Source organism: Abrus precatorius, unplaced genomic scaffold (assembly GCF_003935025.1).
Source record: "Abrus precatorius isolate BTA unplaced genomic scaffold, Abrus_2018 Scaffold9, whole genome shotgun sequence".
Lineage (NCBI taxonomy): Eukaryota > Viridiplantae > Streptophyta > Magnoliopsida > Fabales > Fabaceae > Abrus > Abrus precatorius.
In genome coordinates, this window is record NW_020874439.1 from 15,383,028 (window position 1) to 15,408,752 (window position 25,725).

Below are 25,725 nucleotides of genomic sequence, written 5' to 3' on the forward strand. Positions count from 1 at the left end.
AGTTGTGGTAATAGACATCTATATATCAAACTATACTCATGTTTATTGAACGGATAAACAATTTCCAAGCGTACTAGTAGCTTATTTTTAAAATGATTGTTTGCTGCTAACAGAGGCACACTCTCAAAGACATTATTATTAGTTAAAATTTTAACCTTGCCGGTTGTACACCACTGAAAATATCAATTGAATAAACTTCGGCATAGAAGGGAACCAACAAAATTCTCATTCCCAATAAATATAAGACATTTCTACATCGAACAATTACAGTGACAGGACAATGAAAATTAAGATGCTAATATACAGAAAATGGCACGTTATTAAAGCAACGTTCCTTTTCAGTTAGATTCTGACAAAGATAACTCGTCATTCTCATAGAACCTAACCTGGCACAGTCTTCCACCAGCTTCATCAGCAAATGCAATTTTTTTTCCTCTCTTTACGCACTACATCTTGAGGAGGTGGAACATCATCAGCTAATTTCTGAAGTTGATCAAGATCAGTAATTAACCAAATAGAAAGGGGAAACAGAAAACCATAACAAAGTTGTTTAAATTTAACAGCTTCAAGAGTGTGACAAAGGATGAACGAACCATTATCTTACAGAAACGGCTGCAATCCCTTGCCATGAAGGACAGGCATCGTTTGGCAGCTTCCTCAGCTCTTGTGGCATTCTTAACAGCCATTCTAGCCTGAAAATCAAATCAACGTCAATAATTATAAACAAATCATCATATCATCATATATCAATTTAAATATATGCCTCCGCTAGAAAAATTGAATTAAAAGAGCTTTGTAACACTTCGCATTTTTAAACGGATGGAAAAAACTATAGCCCGCATAATCTGCTTTTCTAATTGAAACAATTAGCAAAAATCGAGCCAAAAACATGAGGAAACGCATTAACTGCGAACATTTAACGAGGACAACATATGTATAACGGAAAATGAGCATCAAGATAGCTCAAATTATAATGGATCAAAATTAGGTGTAGGTTATCGTAGATTTCCATTTTCAAATTGTCATGGCTCTTTCATTACCGCATCACTTGTTCGGTACATCACAAAAGTTATTACTATGAAATGAATGCAATCTATATCCCCTATTCAAATCTAGTCCCATTAGTCTCAAACAACTTGAGCAATGATTAGGATTTCATCACTCCTCTTAAGTCTTAATTGTCATCTCCTTAGCACCAGCCTGACGCTATGATTAAACATACCTAAAACTCGGTAATGTAACAACCAACTCCTCCACAACAGATGTACGACAAAGATAAACAGCCGTCTTCATTTGTTAACATAATAGCAGTATCTTATCAACCTACGTGAGGCAACAAAATGGTCACAAATCATCACTCTAGCAGAAAGTGTTTTCAGTTACACAAGAAACTTTATTTAACTATTTACTCAAATATAACCATCATAGAAAATGGGGCATAAAAACATTCATTGAATTTCATCCACGATGAATTGAACTTATTTTCTATTTTCTGACACCTAAATTACTTTCAAATGAACTAAAGTTTACAATCGAAGTATCACCATTTCTACTGCAGAAAATAATGTTCGATATGAACATGAACAGGTTTGTGATTATCATACCTCATTTACTTTATGCCTTAAAGACGTATTTAGACAGAACTCAGATCGTAACATATCATCCACGATGTCCTTCATTGATTTCAATTCCTTTGTGAGTTTCACAGCAAGACATTCTACATCATGCATCTGCTGCTGTGTAAATGCAATCGCACTCTTTGAGCAACTCTGTACAGTGCTGCACCCTTGGCGGGTTGCTAGGCGAGAAGAGTGAATCTTGGAAAGGCCTTTAGGATGGGAAACTCTTTTGAAAGTTCTAGGATTAACACTAATTTTGTTACGGTTATCTGTAAATTGAGCTCTCGCAGTATCATCAAGCTCTTCAGCTTTACCGTTCTTCTTAGTAGTCTGCTCAGTAAAGTAAAGTTTTCCCCTGCATTCTGCAATCATTATAACCCAATATAAGAAAAACAAAAATGTTGTAAAAGGTGGAAGAATTTCGAAAAAACAAAATCTAATTATATATTTATTATCAAAGTGACTACACATCAATACAAAAAAAATAAAAAATCCATAGCCACTCCACTTAACAGAGAAAAATGAACTCATTTAGAGTTCAAGAAAATTGATTTTACTCATCAAATAAAAGCTATTTTATTTCATTAAGCATTCAACTCTGAAGATAATTGATCAAAGTCAGAATTTTTACTTGTTTCAAACAACCCTATCATGATTTAACTTCCCCATTTCATGATACTTCTTATGTAGCCCATAGCTATACAATCACATTTTGCTTCTTTCAACATAAACTTCATAATTTATATTTCATTCCATGTTTGTTGAGTTTATAGTTTGAAAAAATAGAAGGTGGGCAGATTTAAACATGTAGTTGTCAATAATGGATCTGGATCACAGCATTTACTTAAGGCACTTACTGGAATAGTTTCTATGATTCAAATCAACGGAATCCATGGCTTTGCAGAGTCTTTCCTGGGACGATGGAGAAATTGCCTGAAGAGAAACCACCATTTAGAAAAGGCAATAATCTACACCAAGTCAAACAGAAATGTGATAATATTTATACCTTTCTGGTTGACAATAGTCTTTCGGGACGATGCAACTTTGAACTACCATCTTGTTCATCCAAAGTCAATTCATCATTAGTCTCACGTAGATGTTTCTTTTCATCATCATCATTTACGGAAGCAAATGAGTGTTTCTCATATTCAGGTGAATAATTTGAGTGACAAACCAAGCATTCGTCAGGATTGGAGCCATGTTCGATAGTAGAGCTAAGTTTTACCTGATCCTCAGCACCAGTAGTAAATTCATCTTTTCGGCAGTCATCAAGGATAGTATTATCATCTCTACAGTCTAGATCTATGTAGTCAAGGTTTTTATGTGTAGTCACATTAGGTAGTGAGACCGGGGCGTCAATGTCACCATCAAGTTGATTGTCATCAATATCAGAGTTACAATCTTCAACCAAAGAGATTACTTGTGGGGAGATGAAATAGTGATCTGAATGGATGGTACTTTCTTCACTTTCAAATTCTATTGCAGGAAAGTTTGAATTCTGGTCACCGCTTAGTTGAGAATTACTTATCACAATTTCCATGCTAGAAGGCCTCACGATTCGTAGTGGAATAAGATCCACACACCTTTGCCGCTCATAATTTAATTCATTCTCCAAATTCCATTTATAGGTTATCCCTGCCTCTTCTTTGCCTTTTATGACAGAATAGTCATATGGCCTACCAAAACAATCAGGTTCAGGAACCTCAGATTTCACTTCAACCAGTGCAGTTGAATGTCCACCAGAGGATGGGATCACATGACTGTTTTGGATCTGTTCACTATAGGATGGGATCTCTTGACCGTTTAGAATCTCTTCACTTGAGGTTGGAAACTCTTGACCGTTTTGGGTCTCTTCAGATTTGACAACTAGCATAATCTCTTCAGTACTAGTAGAGATTGGGTCTTTCATGCACTTTTTCTTCTTTGCCTTCATATTCTTCGATAGTTTAGATTTCCAGCTACTGAGAGTTTCCATGAAATCAGAATCATCAGCCGCCATTTGTTCTTTTCTACAGTCCTCCAGGGATGATGAATCTTCAATTTTAAATTTTCTTTTGGATGAGTTGAGACCTTGTGCATGTTTTCTCTTCCTTGTTTGGCAACATTCTTTAATTTGCTTAAGGGTATAATCGTCAAAACTATCACCATCCAAGTTATTGATTCTCTGATCACCACCATCGTTGGCATCACATGCTGAAACATCAGGTTCAATTTTCACAGTTCTTTCCTCAATTACTTCAAAGCATGACCTTTCAGCCTTTACCTCATTATTATGAAACACGAAGCCATCATATATATCCTTGACGTCCTTAAACAAAAGTTTTGGTCGTCCATGAGCAACATTAGGGACTTTGGTAACTACACCGCCTTTAATAGCCTGGATGAAATGAAGATGACCACCACACCGTAGCTCCATATGGATGCTCTACTCACAAATCACAATCTTTGACAATATTCCTCCAATGTTCCTCTAAACGTTTATCAAGAATTTCGAACTACTGAAACAGTAAAACAAACATGATTAGAAGAACAATTTAAGGCAGCGCAACCCTGTTGGGATATGTGCAAAATTGCCAAACAATTTTAGATTTTCATACCAACTAATTTTGAGAAAGGCAACAGCTTTTCCGTCAAAAAGAGTTTATTTGAACTTCAAAATTGATTCTAATTGACCACCCAAACAAAACAAATTTTGTAAACTCACCTTTTAAAATACCATTCCCTAACACAAAATTCATTTTAACCTCATTTTTTTTAAAATCATTTCTACCAAAATCTTAACCAAACAGGGCCTGTGTTATCAGAGTAGCACGGGCCACAAAATTCGTATAATTTTGAGAAACTACAAATACAAATACCTAAAGCACGGATTTCAAGAAATCAACATTTTCGCAACCATTACAGGTAAATATCCAAAGAACTAGTGAATCTGCATCAATTCCCGCATTCAAGTAAATATAACTAGTAAGATTGCTATTACCAAAACAACAAAATTGAAACCGCAATGAACCAAGAGAAGCCAAGAACTAAGTCTTTAGTAATCAGGATTACAAAGCACGCAAAACACCAGATAACAGCAAAAATGGAATTAACCTCAGATTGAAGTGCAAGCAGTCAGAACAAACAAAACTCATCAACAAAGCAAGAAAAATATAACACACACAGACGTAGTGCCAACATCACACTACCGTTGAATTCAGACAAATCATAAGAAAGGAACTTTAAGTGTATGTTTGGTTCGATTTATTTTGAAAAAAAATATATTCAATTTTATAATAATTTTTCAGAAAAGCATTTTAAAAGCAAGAGCTTATTTCTCCATAAACATTTCAACCAAACATGTTTTAAGAGCCATAGATTTCCAACGGCTCAATTAACCCTAAAAATCAAACGAATTCTAGGTGTCTGTAAGATCGCTCCGTATTAGGAGTTCATAACAGAAAAAAAAAACAATATTTAAATTCGTTATTAAAATATAAACACCAAAAAAATGATAATCTCTAGAAACTTCTAAGAAATGTCACACGCGAAACGCATGGAACCAGTTTGATGTGAAGTCAATACAAAGTTGAAGAGATGGGGTAAAAGAAAAAGCAGATTCAGAGCTTTCAGATCTATGAGAGAAGAAGATGGTTTTGCAAACAGAAATGAGATACATAAACACAGACCTTAGGTTGGATGAAACGCCGCGTTTCGGAGCGCTGAAGACAGATGAGAGATCTGAACTAGGGCTAGCTCGCGAAAAAGAGAGAGAGAGAGAGAGAGAGAGAGAGAGAGAGACAGGGTAACATAGAAAACTTGTTCTTAATTTTGTTATATAGTGACGATGAATAACAAGCGCGCCAATTCGTTTTGGCGGGAGTGCACTATGGTTATTTTTTTTTAATTTTTAATAAAAAATAGGCGGAAAAGTATTTGTTTTATTTCATTTTTTATTCAAAAGCCTATAAATGCACTTTTTTAAAATACATTTTATTCTTACTGAAAATTTAATAATAACTAAAAATATAAAATAAATCAATAAATTATTGATAAAATTATTAAATTAAAAATATAATTCACATATTTTTTTAATAAATTTTAATTAATAAATCAGAGTGAGTTATATATATATATATATATATATATATATATATATATATCACATTTTCGTTTTTATTCTAATATAGTTTTATATACGTAAGTCAAATATGGCTAAAGGTTGAATAATATTTTAAGTATTATTCGATCAAAATTATAAGTTATTTAGGTAATTTATACAATAAAAGTTGAATATTAGTAATTATAAAAAATTAATTTTAGTTAAAGAATAATATTATAAACATTAAAAACACTGTATCAAAGGCTCTCTTTAATAAAATAGATTTGATCTTATGGTCAGAAATTTAAAGGAACAACCGTCATCATTTTAGTCCCACAAGCCTTAGTGGCAATCCTTTTAGTTTTTAGCTGATGTATTATCCGTATGTACGATAAAATTAAATTAAAAAAATTAGATTAAAAATTATTAAAATTATAAATTACTAAGTTATGATGTGATAGATACTATTAAAAACTAATAAATTAAAAATATGATAAAAACATAATTTTAACAAAAATATATAATTTATTTATATATAAATACATTAAATTATAAGGATAAAGTTTGTGGAATAATTTTTCTAAAAAAGAAAATTGTTTAGGTCTTTGTCGTGATCAAGTGTTATAACACCGTTAATCACGCTCTTATCTAGCATATAAAAATCCAATGTAGCACTGTAGCCCCTGAACATAAACAATACATGTGGATGGATTTTCATTTAATGTGTCAAGTAAAGATAATAAATTCATGAATTGCCATGATATTCTTAATAACAAAAGTTGAAGTTGAATCTTTTAAACCAACTCTATCATCATTTTTAAGTCATCTTCATCTTAGTTTAAAGTGTAAAGATTAACATATTTTGCATCTTTTTCTATTTTCTTGTATGAACATATTGCTTGGAGGCTATCATTTTCCTAATATATTCTAATTTATTATCAAGTGAACCGCTTAAAGTAATGTTTTACATAAATAAAGTGAATAAAAATAAAATTAAAGTGGTGCAATACTAACCAAGTCAATAAGTATACATCATGTTATCTAATTTAATGAAAAGAATTTATCACTTGTGAAATATATGTTATTGTTTTATTTAATTTTATGGTGAACAATGTTGAAAATAAAGAAAATCACTCTTCTTGCAGTTGATTTATTCAATCTTCAATATATGCACCACATATTTGATCAATGAATTTTTATACACTTGTGATAGCTTTGTAATAGGTCTAATTAGTTGTGAATTGTGTTTAATTGTATTGTTTTGACTAAGTTTTATATTATTGGGCTTAATTGGACTTACTTGTTAAACTTTGTTAATTTTTAAATTTTAGAGCCTTTTGACCTTTGCTTATTATGTAGGTAATATCTCAGGCTATAGTTATTGAATTTGAGTAATTCCAATTGCATTTGAAAGCTAAGAGATGGGCCTACAACACTCATAGAGATTTAAAGGCTGAATCATAGCATCCAAAAACAAAATTGGACCAAAACTGAGCTGGAAGACGCAATTCACGGATTCTGGACCTTAGTGCAGTGTTTGGGTCATATTTCGGCCCACATATGTCTGATTTGACTCATTCCAGTGGCATTTGAAAGCTAACATCCGTGGCTTGAAGGGAATATCAATTACAAATCATAATAGACGCGTTCCCTGAGCAAATTTGAAGGAGAAAGTTACGGTTTGTTGTTAGATTTTTGAAAAGTCAGATTTAAATAAAAGATGGGGAGTTTTTCTTTTTGAAGACGTTTTTTTTTTTGGACTCATTTTTTTAGAGATTTTTATTTTTGGTGAGCTTCCATCCATGGAAGAGTAGTTTCGTGCAACATTCATGAGAATCGTTTTGTAGATTTTATATTTGAATTCGGGTTTCCTGGTTTCTTGTTTCTCTCCATTCTGATTAATATCATGAACTGAAGGTTTTCGTTCGATTTATTTTTGAGAGGCAATTCAATTCATTGTTTTGTTTCGGTTGAAGTGCATGAATTGATTTTCGGAAATTAAGGTTAATTAAGTGGTTTAGGAAGTAAACATGTTCGATTAGGTTTTTTGAAGTTTCTAAGTTTAATTTAATTTGCGTTAATCAAATGCATGAAGGTTTTCGTGTGATCGCTTGATTTAATTTGAGGTCTCAGTTGAATCTAGTCCTTAACTATCGAATTTGAATAATATGTATTTTGAGATTCCATGATTGAATCTTTGCTTATTCTTTCTTGATTCTTGAATTAGGTGTTTTTCCAATTGATTTAATCCTTTCAACTTTGACTCTGTTTTGTTGATTCTATTGATTCTATATCACCCCCTTCGTCCTACATACTCTCCAAATATATTAATTCGTCTCTGTGATCCTTTGGAAAACGATCTTGGTTGCTTGCCTCGTGCTATAGTAATTAGGTTTATTTTTGACACGTGTACGACCCCGTACCAATATTTTATCTAAAAATACTATAAAATAATGCATTAAAATAATAATAGTTAAAATCCTTGTTAATTATAGAAGGTCATTTAATTTTATTACAAGTCATAATATACACAACAAAATGAAAAATAAAAATGTAGTTACTAATTATTTGTTTATGATTGAATATCACAATGAATCTAATTCAATTCATGAAATTCTTAAATCTTTCTTGGTGAAAATGTGTTTATGGGGCACGAAAAGTCATGATTTGTTTAAATAACAAATATAAAAGCCATTGAGATTATAGCTATAAATTTAACTTGATAGTCATGAAAGAAACTCTTTAGAGATTCTAATTTTTTTATTTGAGATGAATCTTACTTATTTAAAATCTGTACAAATGGCATATTAAGGAGATATGTAACTCAAGAAGAAGACAAAGATATACTATAACATTGCCATATGTCAACATATAGAGGACACTTCAATGGAGGGAAAATTCCTGCTAGAGTGGTGCAATGTGGATTCTATTGGTCAACCACTAAACATATGTAACTCCTGCTTAATTCGTATGAGACTTTAAGGTTAATTCTTACTTTTAGAGTTACCCTAATTCAGAGGAAGAGGAAAGCTATTGAATCTTGAGAGGGATAGGGATAGAATTACATGAACAAACTAAGGATTGCACATTTCATTGATTGGATTCATTAATTTCATCACTTGCCTTTACATTAAAATTGGAATCACACAAAATCCCCTTTGTTTTAATTGCTTTCATAGTAAATGTTTACAACATGTTCAATGTATGTTACAAACCAAAGTCATCGGAGACAACCTAGGCTTGCATCCTAGATACTACAAATTTTTCTACATATTTTGATGAAGGTTGACGATAAATCTTTATGCAAAATGTGAGAATATTCCGTTCATCATCAAGGGTATCTCATTGTAGCGAGATATTTCCTGCTGTAAAGAGAAAGATATATCCAGAATCAGGCATTCTGATGCTCTTTTGCTGTAGCGAGTATTCTCTCGTTGTAGCAAGGATGCTCTCGCTGTAGCAAAGAGCTCTCGACGTAGTAAGAGATAGTTCGCTGTAGCGAAAATATCACGAGTTAAGGGGTATTCAACCTAGAAGACTTATATTACAATCCAAAATCTCGACCTCCCATATGTTCTCTCTAATCTCTCCCCCTCTCTTCTCAGAAATCCTCCTCTAAACTTCAATCTTCCTTCAGATCCGGGATTAGGAGCTCAACCATTCGGATCCAAGTAAGTTTCTCGGAGCTTGGTTCTCCAACTTCATTCTTATTTCTTCATTTTATCCGATCTAATGTTTTGTACTTTGTGATACTCAAGGAAACCTTAACCCTTAAGCTGATATCCTCTCTCGAACGTTGTGCTTCTCCCTTGGATCTCTAGAAAAACTCAATCTGAGAGACCCATTTTCAGGTAAAGGGAATTAATCCTATACCCTAAGTCTTATTTATGTAGTTTAGCATAGAAAACTCAACTACTTGATTCTAAGTAACGAAACTATAAGGTTTTTCTTGTAAAATCATGGTGTAAAAAATGAATTTCATGTGAGAAAACTCCTTTGAACCCTAACTTTGGTATCTCATTTTGGGTAATAGAACTCCAATGATTCTCTAAATTGTATTACTAAAATTGAAATTTTGGGTATAAAGAACCAATAATTTAATCCAAAGATTATTTAGATAAAATTTTATAGTGAGAAGATGAGTAACTAAGCTTCTGAAGAATTTTTAAAATTTTACTATTATTTATGTATAAACCAGTAATATTGAACTTTAGGATAGACAGTCTTGTTAATGCTGAGAAAGTATGTATATTGGATTGTACGATTAGGCTAAGTCTGGAGATGTCTGACCTCTGACACATTGTATTGATCTGTGTGGTATGAAATTGTTTCAGGATCTTCTGTGTTAGATGAATGTTTGTCGATGACTGAGGTATGTTGAAATGGGTGAAATTATGTTATTGATGAAAAGTGTTATATTGTTCTCAAATGAAGAAAGAGTTTTTATGTATAAAAGTAAATGATATGACATGATGGAAAAGTTATAAGAGATGTGATTATAATATGTGAATCAGATAGATTGATGGATGTTATTATGATACATGTGTTGTGATACATCGAAAGGTGTACTCATAATGCATGTATTGTAATACATTTAGTTATATGATTAAGACTCACATATTATGACATGTTGATCTATAAGAAGGATATGGAAAAGAATGAGAATAATATGAGAAATTGTTTGAGAATAAGTATAAATAGTTAAAGAGATACACTGGGGGTATGGAGTTCAGAGAAGATTTGAGAAATCTAGAGGAAATGAGGGTGATGAATGTTAATTGTAAATAGGTGCACAATGAATTGCTGAAAGTAAAAGCATTCATAGGCCACACATTTATTTCCTGACAAAACTCCTGATTATACCTTTGCTAAAAGGGGCTAAGTCTACACATGTGTATCTATGTTGTTGCGGCTAACCAACAACTATCTATACTATGAAGTCCTTAAGGGATTCCAGGGGCAATGAATGTGAAAGTGTGATGAATATAAAGTAGTATAGAAATTGTATGATTATAATATATGCATTGTAACATATCGGTTGATGTTGTTATGATATATGTGTTGTAATATATTGACAGGTGCGATTAAGACACATGTATTATGCCATATTGATTGATGTGGTATAATACATGTATTATGACATACAGATTAGTGTGAAAATGCATGCCATAAATATTTACAAAGATGATTGATTGGTTGCCATGTATGTGCTCCACTGTGGTAATGATTTGTATGATCTGAGTGTTATTATTAATTCAATACATATATATTAGATAATATTTTCAGTATTATATATGTATATATATATATATATATATATATATATATATATATATATTATGTCAAATAAAGAGATTTTAGTGGAGCAAAAAATACTCACCTTTACTAATATTTTCAAGTAATGAAAGTGAAGAGATAAAGGTGGTTGGTCCGCTCTAAGTCCATAGTCCAGTGACTTTGTGAAAGAAGACTACTCCGTAGAGTTTAGAATAATTGAAAGGATTGTAATATTTTATTATATTTACATTTTAAGTTGATAAAATTCTGTAAATATGTTAAATATCAATTTTTAAGTTTTAAAAATACTTTGATAAATTTGGTTGTAATTAATAATTTTGAAGTGTCATTAATTATGTCCTAAAATTATATGTATACAACGTGAACCAAATAATTTGCTAGATATAAATTTAAGTTTTATTTATTATTTTAAAGTCTTGAAATTATTCATTTAAAAGTTTTAAATTTTGTGGAATTTTATACAATCTTAATAGAAGAAATGTAACTTTTGTTTTTGTTCAATTCTTAAATCCATGAAATAGAACAAAATTATTTTACTTTTCCCTCCTCTTTTATAAAAATTTATTCATTTACCTTTATACAAAAATGAGGATGTTACAGAAAATACTATTCTATTTCTATGTAACCACAAAGATCACACTATACTAACCCAAATAATTAATAAATATATTATTTCTTTTTTACTATAACCAACACCAACCCAAAAAAGCTAAGTGAGTCGATAAATCTGAAGGCAAAACTAGTGAGAATCCAAGCCAACATGCGATAAAATATCAAATTTGAGATGAAATTAAGCACGTTAAAAATAAATGAATTGGAAGATTGTATAAAAGGATAACAAGTGCAATGACATAAATTTAAGAAGTGCAATGACATAAATTTAGGAACTCAAACCACGACAGTGACAATCTCCTTTATCACTGATATTGACGCCTTAAAAAAGGATAACAAGTGCAATGACATAAATTTAAGAATGACATCAATCAAAGTCACTCTGCCTCCAATCGATAAATACTTATGCTTCCATGACGCCAAACTCTTTTTAAGAACCTCTAACACACACTTCCATGCACTAGGCTTCCTCGGATTAACACCTAACTGTAACCCGAGATACTTTAATGAGAAACTACCAATCTTACAATTTAGGAACTTTGCAGCCAAGTTTTCAAAGTAATTGCCAGTGTTAATCTCTAATACATAGCTTTTATGGAAGTTAATTTTCATACCTAATATTAACTTAATACTACGCAAATACTGCTTTCAAATTATACAAGTTCTGAACTGAAGCCTCTCACATAATCAAAGTGTCATCCACAAATTACAGCAAAGAAATATCCGATTCCCTAACTCCAATCTTTATACTAGAGAACAACCCATAAATCTGTCTTTCGCATAAGAACTCCCAACCCCTCCATTACCACAAGAAAAAGAAAAGGGGTAAGAGGATCCTCCTGTTTTAGGCCCCGACCAATATGAACCTCTAATGTAGGACAACCATTAATCAAAGCTGAGAGACTACTCCTGCACACACAAGCTTTCATCCAATTGACCTATTTTTCTAAAAATTCAAAACTAAGTAACTAATTAATAAAATCTTCTTCTTTATTATTTCGTGACAGTTTATTCCTTTAATTATTAAATCTTTATCATGTTTTTAAAGGCCAATAAATATGCAAATTTGCTTAGTTGAATTAGCTCACAAGAAAGCTGAGGGTTTTAGTAAGACCTCCTCCTAACAAAATGTTTGTAGAATACACTTGACTAATCTTTTAATTACTGTTTTGTTCATACTTTAGTTTCGATAATATATATATATATATATATATATATATATATATATATATATATACACTAAGAACTGCTGTACTTCCAGTAAAGCATTTTCATAAAAATAAAGAACTGTACAAAAGTAATATTTCAAAACCATTAGTTCGTGGCGTTGTTACAGACAGGGACGACTATTACAAGTCTCACCCGAAGGGCCTCTGTGAGAAACAATCCCCTGTAAGTTTTTCTCTTTGAGATCTTTTCAATAAAAGTTTGTTGTTTCAAACTATTTTCCTCTCTTCTCCCTCCTAGCCGGTTCTGTTTGGACTACCGTCGTCCGGCTTTCTTCTCTTCTCCCTCTACTAGATTTGTGCTGGTTCTACCGCCGTTCTAGTTTCTTATGTTTTAAACTTTAATTTTATATTCTGCTATTTACATTTTTGCATATCATTTAGTAGTCCTGCTACTGCCTACTTTCCTTTCAGTCTGTTCTTTGTTCTTTCCTTGATCCACTTTGGGTTATCTGGTATCAGAGCCTGATGAGGAAGTAGGAATATAACTGTTGATTATTTGTAACTATGCTCTTCTGGATCTGGACTTTAAAATTTCTTTATGAAATTTCGGTAACCATGGTTTATAGGCTGGACAGCTGACAAGCCCTTCGAGTGAGACTTGTAATAGTCGTCCCTGTCTATAACAACACCACAAACTAATGGTTCTGAAATATTGCTTTTGTACAGTTCTTTATTTTTATGAAAATACTTTACTGGAAGTACAGCAGTTCTTAGTTCTTTTGAATAGGGCTATAGCAGTAAGACCCGTGTGGAGAAAGGGCAGTAAGACTAATTTGACGATGTTGTATTCAAAAGGAACAAAGAACATAAGAAGCTGGTGGCTATGGTAAAAGAATTTCAGAATTTGTAAAAAAAAAAAAAGAAAAAGTCCACAAATAACCAGATCTAGTTGAATAAGTTATAAATAATTAACAAATATATTGTTACGGAACCAGATGAAGGTAATGTGCCAGATGTATTTTATAATGTCTAGACTTTTGCGTTCTTTCTCTCGTATTTCTTTCCGTTCTGGCTCTAATTCATCTTCCTCCTCTCCTACCAAAACCAATCTTTTTGATGAACAGGAGAAACATTCTCCTGAGATCACACCCAAACACAACATCTTTAACGAAGAAGTTCGATTCGAAGAGATCAACCAGAGTATGGATGACTGGACCATTCTAGTCATTCCTCAGGATACATTATATGTTCCTGAAGACCAATCTAAGAAAAATAGTTCTGATTACATCATCAAGACTGTTGAGAACAATATTCCTTTAGGTAAAGGTATAGGAGAAGAATTTCATCTCCTGTCTAAATCCTCTCTCAATGATCACAAAAGAAAATACAAATACCTTCACATAGGATGTGTTCAGGTAGCAATCAAACCTCTGATAGATATAGGCATAGATGTTGCTGTCTTAATATGTCTTAGAGATATCCGACACAATAAGTTTGATGATTCTCTTATAGGAACTGTTGAAACTAGTCTCGGTCAAGGTACGATCTATTTTAATTATTTTTCTAATAAGACGGTGAGCCTTATGGATGAACACATCCTAGACTCTTTGTTTCTCAATATTTGCTTTCATGGGCTAGACATGAAAGAGGGATCTATTCCCGCAGCTCTTATTTATAGGATTCAGTATAAGGTCATGAACTCTTGTGCTTCTAGAGTCCTTCTTAAACCACAAAGAGGTGAGACTACTTTGTTTATCACTAATATGACAAAGGCCAACGTCTCTCTCCCTAGAATCATCAAGTGGGATGAGGTTACTCTCCCAGAAAAATGGGTTATGGATAAAGCCTCACCCAGTATTCCCCGACCTGCTCCTCAAATACAAGATATTTCGCAGGATAATTCTGGAAAAGTTGAAATAACCTTCGACAGGAGAAACTCTTTCTCCTCTAGGATTGATGCTTACAGCAATCGATCTGATTTTGTTTCTGCTAGAAGATCTTTTTCTTCTAGATCCTATGTTAGACCTGATATCTCCAGGTCTATTAATCATGACCCTTCCATAAATCTTCAGGGTTTAGATACTTCTTCTAGGATTCCTAGAAATGTCTACCAGACCTCTGAAAAGGAAGAAGAAAATCAGAGTATCCAATCTCCAACCTACTCCTCCCTTAATGAGTCTTATGATGTTATCTCATAAATTCATTATTGATAAAGAAACCCTAAAGAAAGATTTCTACTCTGAGGATTAGAAACCTCAAAGAAAGTGGTTCTTTCAAAAGTATAGGGGAAAAGACAGGTCTGATATCCAAGAGAAATTCTACCAATTTCTTGAAAAAGTCAAACAGAACATCTCATTCTTTGATTGGTATCATGCTTATACCATTCATAATAACATAGATTACCCCTGGCAAGAGGATGTTATTAGTACATCCTCTGCTAATGTCATATCTTGGCAGATCAAAGATGGACAAATAGTTCAAAGTGAACTGCCACCCACTACTCAATACCAATTACCTAATCTGAAAGACAAGGGAGGTAACCCTGTTACTGCTACTCCTTTTAAATCAAAGAACCCTGAAGAGTCTATCACTCCTAATGATATCCAAGGCCTCATGGAACAGGCCAATTATACCAATAAGTACCTTCAGGTTCTAGGAGAAAAAATCTCTGTTAATCCTGTCAAACCTAAAGTTGAAGAAATGGCTTCTTCATCCTCTCAACCTCAGTTAGAAAAGCCTCTGTTTAAACCTTTTAAGATTAGTGTCAAAGCTAAACAAAAAATCTTAGAACTCAGGCAGAAAGAAAAAACCAGAGTGAACGAGGATAATCAGAATGAGTTGCTTAGTAAAATTACTAGTCTTCTTACTACTGTTCCTGACACTCCTCAACCCTCTGAAGAATCTAGTGCTAAACCTAGAACTAGATTCCTTACCAAAACTGTCAATGTTATTTCCAAAACTTATTCAGAACATTATTCTGAAACAGATTCTGTTTTAGCTATTAATCCTATCAACAATTGAAAAAGTTCTTCCAAGCTTGATTATAATAGAGTCACTGCTCCTGATCTTATTTTAGAAGAAAAACAAGATTTTATTCAAAGTTTCAATTCTAATGATATTTATATTTGGAATATTGATGAATTATCTGAATATAATATCATTGCCAAACTCCAAAACATGTCGGTTGTCGCCATGGGCTATTTTACTAACCAAAATATGCCTGAAGACACCATTGTTTATATTCTTGTCGCTGGTTTTACTGGCCAACTCAAAGGGTGGTGGGATAATTATCTCACTGAAACTGATAGAGAAAACATCCTCTCTGCAGTAAAAATAGATGATAAGGGAAAAACTATTGTCAGTGACAATGAGCGTCTTCCTGATGCAGTGTATACGTTGTTATACACAAATCCCAACATTTCCAGGGTGATCCTTCTCTTTGGAGAGAAAGATCAGGTGAACTCCTTTCAAATCTCAGGTGTGATTCCTTAGAACATTTCAAATGGTATAAAGATACCTTCATGTCTAGGGTCCTAACCAGAGAAGATTGCAACCAAGCCTATTGGAAAGAAAAATATCTAGATGGGCTTCCCAAAGCTTTCGGAGATCTTATTAGAAGTAAACTTCGAAGTCATTCTCCTACTAGAGAGATCAATTATGACAGTTATGACTATGGTCAGCTTACTGCTATCATTATTCATAACGGTATTAAGGCTTGCCAGAAGGATAAACTCTAGAAGCAGCTTGCTAAAGAAAAGGCCTTGAGTAAAAAAGAATTAGGATCTTTCTACGAGCAATTTGGACTTCCATCTTGCTCCACCAAAAAGAAGAAACAAGCCCATAAGAAAGAGGCTGTTGAACCTTATAAGAAGCCTTACAAACGTAAGTACAATAGAAAACCTATTCCTAAGAAGCAAGGGGAAAATGTCATCCCCACCAATATTCCCAAGAAACCTAGAACAGGCGTAACCTGTTACAATTGTGGAAAACCTGGCCATATCAGCAAATACTGTAGGCTAAAAAAGAAAATTAGCAGTCTTAATCTTGAGCCTTCCATAGAAGACCAGATTAACAATCTCCTTATTGAATTCTCTGATGAAGATTCTATCAAAGAATCTGAGGAAGATGTTAACCAAATCCAAAACGATGATCAAGTTTCCTCTTCTGACAGTGATGATACTCCAGAAATCAATGTTTTGACAAAAGAACAAGATCTTCTTTTTGAAGCAATAAGTTCCATTTCTGATCCCCAAGAAAGAAAAGAATTTCTAAATAAATTCAAAGAGGTTTTAGAAAATAGACCTAAACCTAAAGAGTATTTTACCACAAATAAATTTGATATTACAAATATTTTCAAAAGATTAGAAAAGAATTCTAATATTAAACCTACCACTATTCAGGATCTCCAGATTGAGATTAACAATCTCAAGAAAGAGATCAGGGAGATCAAAGATCAACAACAAATTTATCAAGTTATTCTTTCCCAATTAGATGATGAATCTGATATTGAGAAGGAAGAACTTCCTGAAGATAATGATTCTGTGAAGGTCGATTCTGGTAATCTAGAAGAAACCTTTATGTGTTTGATCAACAAGGTCAAAATAAAAAAAATTTACATTAATATCAGAATCGTTATTGATGATTTTGTTCTTGAAACTTTAGCCCTCTTTGATACAGGTGCTGATTCAAACTGTATTTTAGAAGGATTAATTCCTACAAAATATTTTGAAAAAACTTCTGAAAAACTCAGCACTGCTAGTAGTTCGAAGCTTAAAATTAATTACAAGCTTTCTAAAGCTGTGATTGAAAATCAAGGACTCAAGATTGAAATAAACTTTCTCCTTGTAAAAAATTTAAAAAATGAAGTTATTTTGGGAACACCTTTTATAAAAGCCCTCTTTCCTCTACAAATTTTGAAAGATGGTATTTCCACTTATTATTTAGGGAAGCAAATAACTTTCAAATTTTCTAACAAACCATTTACAAAAAATATCAACGCTATTCAAAATAAAATCAATCAAATTAATTTTCTAAAAGAAGAAGTTTCTTTTGCCAACATTGAAAAATAATTACAAAATCCTTCACTTCAAAAGAAAATCCAATCCTTTTTAGGAAGCATCCAATCCTCCATATGTTCTGACCTACCCAGCGCCTTCTGGAATAGGAAAAAATATATTGTTAGTCTTCCTTATGAGTCAGGTTTTAAGGATAGCCAGATTCCCACTAAAGCCAGACCTATCCAGATGAATGAAGAACTCCTTCATTATTGTCAGAAAGAGATCAAAGATCTCTTAGACAAAAATCTTATTAGAAAAAGTAAGAGTCCTTGATCGTGTTCTGCCTTTTATGTTAATAAACTGGCAGAAATTGAGAGAGGCACTCCCAGGCTTGTCATCAATTACAAACCTCTTAACCAAGCCCTCCAGTAGATTAGGCATCCTATCCCCAACAAAAAAGACCTTCTTAACAGATTAAACTCTGCTAAGATCTTTTCAAAATTTGATATGAAATCTAGATTTTGGCAAATCCAAATTTGTGAAAGTGATAAGTACAAGACTGCCTTCACTGTCCCCTTTGGGCATTACGAATGGAATGTTATGCCTTTTGGTTTGAAAAGTGCTCCTTCTGAATTTCAGAAAATTATGAATGACATCTTCAATCCTTATTCAAAATTTGTCATTGTCTATATCGATGATGTCTTAATTTTTTCCCAATCCATTGATCAATATTTCAAACATATAAATGTTTTCATCAATGTCATCAAACAAAACGGACTTGTTGTTTCCAAGTCTAAAATTAATCTCTTTCAAACCAATATTAGATTCCTTGGTCACAATATCTACCAGGGAACTATCATTCCTATCAGCAGGTCTATTGAATTTGCTAATAAATTTCCAGATAGAATCCTAGATAAAACCCAATTACAAAGGTTTTTAGGATGTCTTAATTATGTAGGTGATTTTATTCCTCACTTAAATAATATTATTAAACCTTTACATGATAGGCTTAAGAAAAATCCTCCTTCTTGGACTAATGTTTATACCAATGTCGTCAAAGAAATCAAAAACAGAGTCAAGAAGATAAATTGCTTATATCTTCCCATTCCTCAAGCCTTTAAAATTGTTGAAACTGATGCCTCGGACATAGGTTACGGGGGTATCCTCAAACAAAGAATTGAGTCACATGAGCATATCATTGCATATACTTCAAAATATTGGAATTTTGTACAACAGAATTATTCTACTGTTAAAAAGGTGGTTTTGTCAATTGTTTTATGTGTTTCAAAATTCCAATTTGATTTACTAAACCAAAAATTTCTTATTAGAGTAGACTGCAAGTCTGCTAAAGAAATTTTATAAAAAGATGTAAAAAACCTTGCCTCAAAACAAATCTTTGCAAGATGGCAAGCAATTTTAAGTGTTTTTGATTTTGATATCGAATATCTCAAAGGCACTTCAAATTCTCTTTCTAACTATCTTACCCGTGAATATTTACAGGATAAGTAAGATGCCTAGAAAGGCAACTACCCCTTCCAGGGGAAGGACATCTAGAGGCGGCAGAGTCAGGCTGGCCCTGACTTTAAATAAATCAAAACCACAATCTGCTTCGACAGGTTCAAAATCCTCTTCTTCTGGGTCATCTACCCCCATTAAGTCATCGACTCAGAAAGCAATCCAAATTATTGAGTCATCGACACAACAATCTGGAACTCCAAAAGAATCTTCCAAAAAGACTGATTCTTCTGTTAAAACTACAAAAAAAAAAAAAACAAAGCAGATTATGCTCTCCCAATAAGCACACTCTTAGCTGTCCAACAAGGAAGCCTGAGTAGCCTACCAAAAAAATCATGGGCTGACATTGCCTCTGAAGAAGACATGGAAATAGATTTAGCAAGTCTAAACACCATACTCCAGTCTTTGAATCAAACCCAGAAAGCAATAGCCAATCCGAGTAAAACAGAAGGGACCCTTGACCTTCAAAAAGGTAAACAAAAATCCACTAATCCAAACCATTATGTGGCCAAAGGAAAATTTTCTTCAGTCATACAAATGGAACCCGAATTTTGGGACAAAAACCCATACAGAGCTATTACCAAAGTCTTCCCACCTAGATTTCATTTTAGACCTTATGCAACAAATAAAACCAGGCAATTCTATGAGTTTATTTTAGTGGATTCAGACTCTGTCTCCATCAAACACTATAAAGACCAAAAAGATCCATCGATCATAACCCATTCCACAATCTAGATCTTAAAAGTCTTAACCCCAAAGGCTTTTGGAAAAAATCTGAACTCTTATAAAAAGTTTTCCCAACCTTTTGACCCAGTAGGATATAATTACTGGGATTACATAGATGCATGGACAAGAACTTTCTGGTTCCAGAATAAGCTTAACCGACATTCTTGGTTAATATATTTCAAGAAGAATCAGAATTATGATTTTCCAAATTGGTTTCTCAAATGGTGGGACTATTTTGGGCCAATCGAAGAAATCCTTCCTACACCTGTCAAAGAAGGATACATAATTTATAAGGGTAAATATCTGCGAGAATCAAGAATTCCAGCAGACCTCAAATACTTCTCTGACTTTGCCTTAGCATGGGTATTCTCATGGCAGTATAGATACGGCAAGACAGAAAATGAAGATACTCTCCCATTACTTCACAGATATTCCTTTGTGAAATGGTGGAACCAATTCAATGCTGACCATGCCAGTCCAAAAGGTGTTGCTGAATATTTTGGCAAGAATCCAAAACTATTAAATTTAGCAGATCCAACAACATTTCAATTCCTAAACCAGAACTCAAAAATTGCAGCATTTTTATCAAGTTGTGATTCAAAAGAAAAGATGAAGAAAAATTTGCAAGATGTTCTTCTTCTCTTACAAAGCCAAGAAGAAGGAGAATCTTCTACGAAACAAGATGTCAATATAGAAGAAATGTATCAAAATGAAGATGACTGCTTCGGCATTGACATCCAAGAACTTTAAAACTGGTACTGTAGTAAATAGTTCCAGTTACCAACCGGAACTGTAGAAATAGTACTCAAATTTCTCTTTAAAAGGAGTCCTCGACCATATTGTGAGGCACCCTTTTATATTATGCTATTTACATTTTTGCATATCATTTAGTAGTCTTGCTACTACTTACTTTCCTTTCAGTCTGTTCTTTGTTCTTTCCTTGATCCACTTTGGGTTATCTGGTATCAAAGCCTGATGGGGAAGTAGGAATATAACTGTTGATTATTTGTAACTATGGTCTTCTGGATCTGGACTTTAAAATTTCTTTATAAAATTTCGGTAACCATGGTTTATAGGCTGGACAGCTGACAGGCCCTTCGGGTGAGACTTGTAATAGTCGTCCCTGTCTGTAACAACGCCACGAACTAATGGTTCTGAAATATTGCTTTTGTACAGTTCTTTATTTTTATGAAAATGCTTTACTGGAAGTACAACAGTTCTTAATTCTTTTGAATAGGGCTGTAGCAGTAAGACCCATGTGGAGAAAGGGCAGTAACTAATTTGACGATGCTGTATTCAAAAGGAACAAAGAACATAAGAAGTTGGTGGCTATAGTAAAAGAATTTCAGAATTTGTAAAAAAAAAGAAGAAAAAGTCCACAAATAACCAGATCTAGTTGAATAAGTTATAAATAATTAACAGATATATTGTTACGGAACCAGATGAAGGTAATGTGCCAGATGTATTTTATAATGTCTAGACTTTTGCGTTCTTTCTCTCATATTTCTTTCCGTTCTGGCTCTAATTCATCTTCCTCCTCTCCTACCAAAACCAATCTTTTTGATGAACAGGAGAAACATTCTCACAACCTCTTTAACGAATAAGTTCGATTCGAAGAGATCAACCAGAGTATGGATGACTGGACCATTCTAGTCATTCCTCAGGATACATTATATGTTCCTGAAGACCAATCTAAGAAAAATAGTTCTGATTACATCATCAAGACTGTTGAGAACAATATTCCTTTAGGTAAAGGTATAGGAGAAGAATTTAATCTCCTATCTAAATCTTCTCTCAATGATCACAAAAGAAAATACAAATACCTTCACATAGGATGTGTTCAGGTAGCAATCAAACCTCTGATAGACATAGGCATAGATGTTGCTGTCTTAATATGTCTTAGAGATATCCGACACAATAAGTTTGATGATTCTCTTATAGGAACTGTTGAAACTAGTCTCGGTCAAGATCCGATCTATTTTAATTGTTTTCCCAATAAGACGGTGAGCCTTATGGATGAACACATCCTAGACTCTTTGTTTCTCAATATTTGCTTTCATGGGCTAGACATGAAAGAGGGATCTATTCCCGCAGCTCTTATTTATAGGATTCAGTATAAGGTCATGAACTCTTGTGCTTCTAGAGTCCTTCTTAAACCACAAAGAGGTGAGACTACCTTATTTATCACTGATATGACAAAAAAATCATGGGCTGACATTGCCTCTGAAGAAGACATGGAAATAGATTTAGCAAGTTTAAACACCATACTCCAGTCTTTCAATCAAACCCAGAAAGCAATAGCCAATCTTAGTAAAACAGAAAGAACCCTTGACCTTCAAAAAGGTAAACAAAAATCCACTAATTCAAACTATTACGTGGCCAAAGGAAAATTATTAAAACTGTTTTTTTTTTTTTCTATTAAAAGTATTAGAACTTTTATAATTATGAGTTTCAACTTTCGTATTATAAACATAATTTTAAATTCGTCCTTTATAAGAAACCTACTAACCTTCTAAATGGCCATATTCTCATAGGATTGGCGACTTTGCAGGTCATCTAGGTTCGAATACGATTCCTGTCACGCCTACTCGATTCTCAAAGTGCATGCAAAGCTTTTGAAAAGACAACAAAATAAACAACTTTATTTAACATCGATAAGCAGATACACAAGAAGAAAGTATAATAGTAAATTTAATTAAAAACTTGTAATATTTAATATTATTAATACATTGATTTTTTAATATAATGTAAATTTTAATATATAAATTTAATTGTATGTTTTTGTACGTATCTTACTTTTCTATAAAATCAAATAATTTTCAATGTGCATGTAACAGAATACAAAATAAAAAATATATAATTTTTAATTAAATTTAATTGAAAATTTGTTTTTAAAATAATATAAACTTTACTAGAAATTTATCATATATAAATTTTATTATATGTTTTTGTACATATCTTAATTTTTTAAAGATTAAAATAATTTTTAATGTGCATTTAAAAGTACCAAAATAAAAATTTATTAAAATTATAGCATTTATTATTATTAATATATGAGATTTGATAATATTTAATAAAAATTATTATGTATAAATTTCTATGGTGCAGCTGTGCGAAAATATTTAAAAATTAAACATAAATAAACAAAAGTACTTTCCTTTCTTTTATTATTATATAACTGGGTTGTGCTTCATCTCTCACTCATTTTTTCTTTGAGTGTACGACTCTACCAAAGCCCAACCAAATAATTGATATGAAACTGCTGGAAAATGTTTTCTATGATTAGAAAGACATCACATTTAATTTAATCAATTGCTGTTCTCGATTAAACTAGCAAAAGCCAAAAGAAAGTGGTATAAAAAATTTATATTACCTAATATCATACCGTAATTTTCATTCTATAACAAAGAAGACAAAACCTTCTAATCTTCTAAACCAAGCATTATTACGGAGAAAGAAATATGATTTCGTTCCATGTTAGCAAAATAATAAAAAAATGCAAAAAGTAAAATATAAACTATACGGGAGTTTGCCGTACATTTTAATTCCTTTATCAAAGAAAATAATTTAAAGTTAAATTATATATTTAGTCATAATAATTAATATAACTCGATGAATTAATTTTTATATTAAAAAAATTATAATTTTATTCTGTTATTAATTATTTGTTAAATTTTGGTGACATTCAATGTAAGATATAAACTTAAAAAATATCAATACATATATACAAACATGCTAGTTATTCTAAATATAAGACTAAAATATAAACATTTTTAAATATAAAATATTTCTTTTAAGAATACATTAGTCTTCTGTAGTTTTTCTTCTCATCCTCTAACGTAATGTCTTTATAAAATATTTTAGATTCTTCACTGCTATGATGTGAGTATTCCAATGATAAAATTAGTATTCAGTGTGAGTAATAAATACTATTTTATATTTAAAAATTAAATTTTTATTTATATTTTTTATTTTTCTTTTATATAATATATTAGGTTAATGGACTTCATAATTCAGCCTTATCTTATCCTTCTTACTTATTCAGGTAATTAATTTTTTTCTTCTTAATTATTGACTATTAATTTTTTACTTATTTTAATTAGACCGAAAGGTATGTTTCATCCTGGTATAAGCCAAAGGGATGTTCAATTTCCTTTTTCTATAGTGATTGAGGTGTCTTATCTAGTAAATAAAGACTAATTGATAAACATGTTAAATATAGAAATAAAATATATGTTTTAACTAATTATAATTTTAAAAAAATATAATACATGAAACTTAGTTAAAAATATATATGTATTATAAGTCAATACTTTATAAAAATTAATTCTTGAATAACAAAAAAATTTATTTAATTTTATAGTTTTTTTAATTTTAATTTTAGAAAAATGAATAAAATATCAACACTAGTATTTTTATTATAATTTTTTACTATATAATTATATTAATTTATATAATATATTTTTAGCTTAATTAAGTGTTTAATTTCTAATAATATTTTAAGATTTAAACGTAATTTTTTATAGCTTTTTTTGTTACAATCCAGTTTCTACTTTGTTACGACCATTGTCTTTAATAGTTCATTAAAATATTATAAAGTTTCAATTTTAGGTTGAACTACACCGATTAAAATCATAATTCTTGAAAAAGTATAAACTAAATTTTAACAAAATATTTTATAAGAATTAAATTTAAATCATTTAAATTGTATAGTAAATAAGCACTTAAATTAGCTTATATTTTTTTATATGATATATTAATTTTTGTAATATATTTTAAAAAATTTATATAAAAAATATTTATTTTATTTGAGATTTAAAATTATACTATTTCTCAAAACATTTAAAAAATCAAATTTATTAAATAAATATATTCTTAATTTTTTTATTTTATATAAGTAAATATTTTTTATTATATCAACTCAAAATTTTATTAGTTGGTTTTATTTTTATTTATAAAAGAAATGTATAAATATTTTTTATCTTTTTTCAATCATAATAAAAAGTATCTATCATATATAAATTATTTTTATTATTTTATTAATTATTATTATTATTATTTTATATATTTACATAATTAATAAATTTTATTAATAAATATATACAATTTTAAATTATAAATTATCTTTAACTTAAATATATGAATTTTTAATTTTTTAGAAAAATCTAAATTTATTTTGTATTTCTAATTAAAATATATATTTAATTTCTTTAGTTAATATTTATTTACAAATTAATTATCATACTTAAAAAACTTACTATTTAATTTTTGATATTTTGTTATATTTTAAATTTTATCGTTATAACATTATTAATAACAGAGATTAAAATATAATAAAAGATAAAAATATAAGTTTTATAAATATAAGAATTATTTTATATATAAACAAAGACTAAATAATTTAGTCTTAATTTAATTATGATGTTTACTACGAATATGATTCTTTTGGGTTTTTTTTTTAGTTAGGCTTGAACGACAGTCCAATGTCAAGTCACCTCCATATTCCCGTCCAGCCGCGTCAAACAGGTGCTTGAAAAATTGTCAATATGGTTTTTGGTGGCAAAAAATCTCTGTGACATCACGTCAGGTCGAACTCAGACTTAGAAAACTTGACGAAGAGAGAAAAAGTTCAAAACCTCCCACACGAGAAAGAGAACGTGTTTAGTTTTGAAAAGGAAAAAAAAACAGTAAATTTTTTAATTAAAAAA

At 31.3% G+C, this 25,725-nt stretch overlaps 1 protein-coding gene across 1 annotated transcript; it reads right to left on the minus strand.

The window, feature by feature from the left end:
* Nucleotides 1-411: 411 nt before the first annotated feature.
* Nucleotides 412-4,035, minus strand: LOC113850882. The gene is made up of 5 exons (XM_027481407.1): nt 2,626-4,035; nt 2,477-2,552; nt 1,605-1,981; nt 594-692; nt 412-483 (listed from the first exon to the last, which is right to left on the minus strand). The coding sequence occupies exons 1-5, from the start codon at nt 4,033-4,035 to the stop codon at nt 412-414; spliced, it is 2,034 nt and encodes a 677-aa protein (XP_027337208.1).
* Between the last annotated feature and the right edge of the window lie 21,690 nt (nt 4,036-25,725).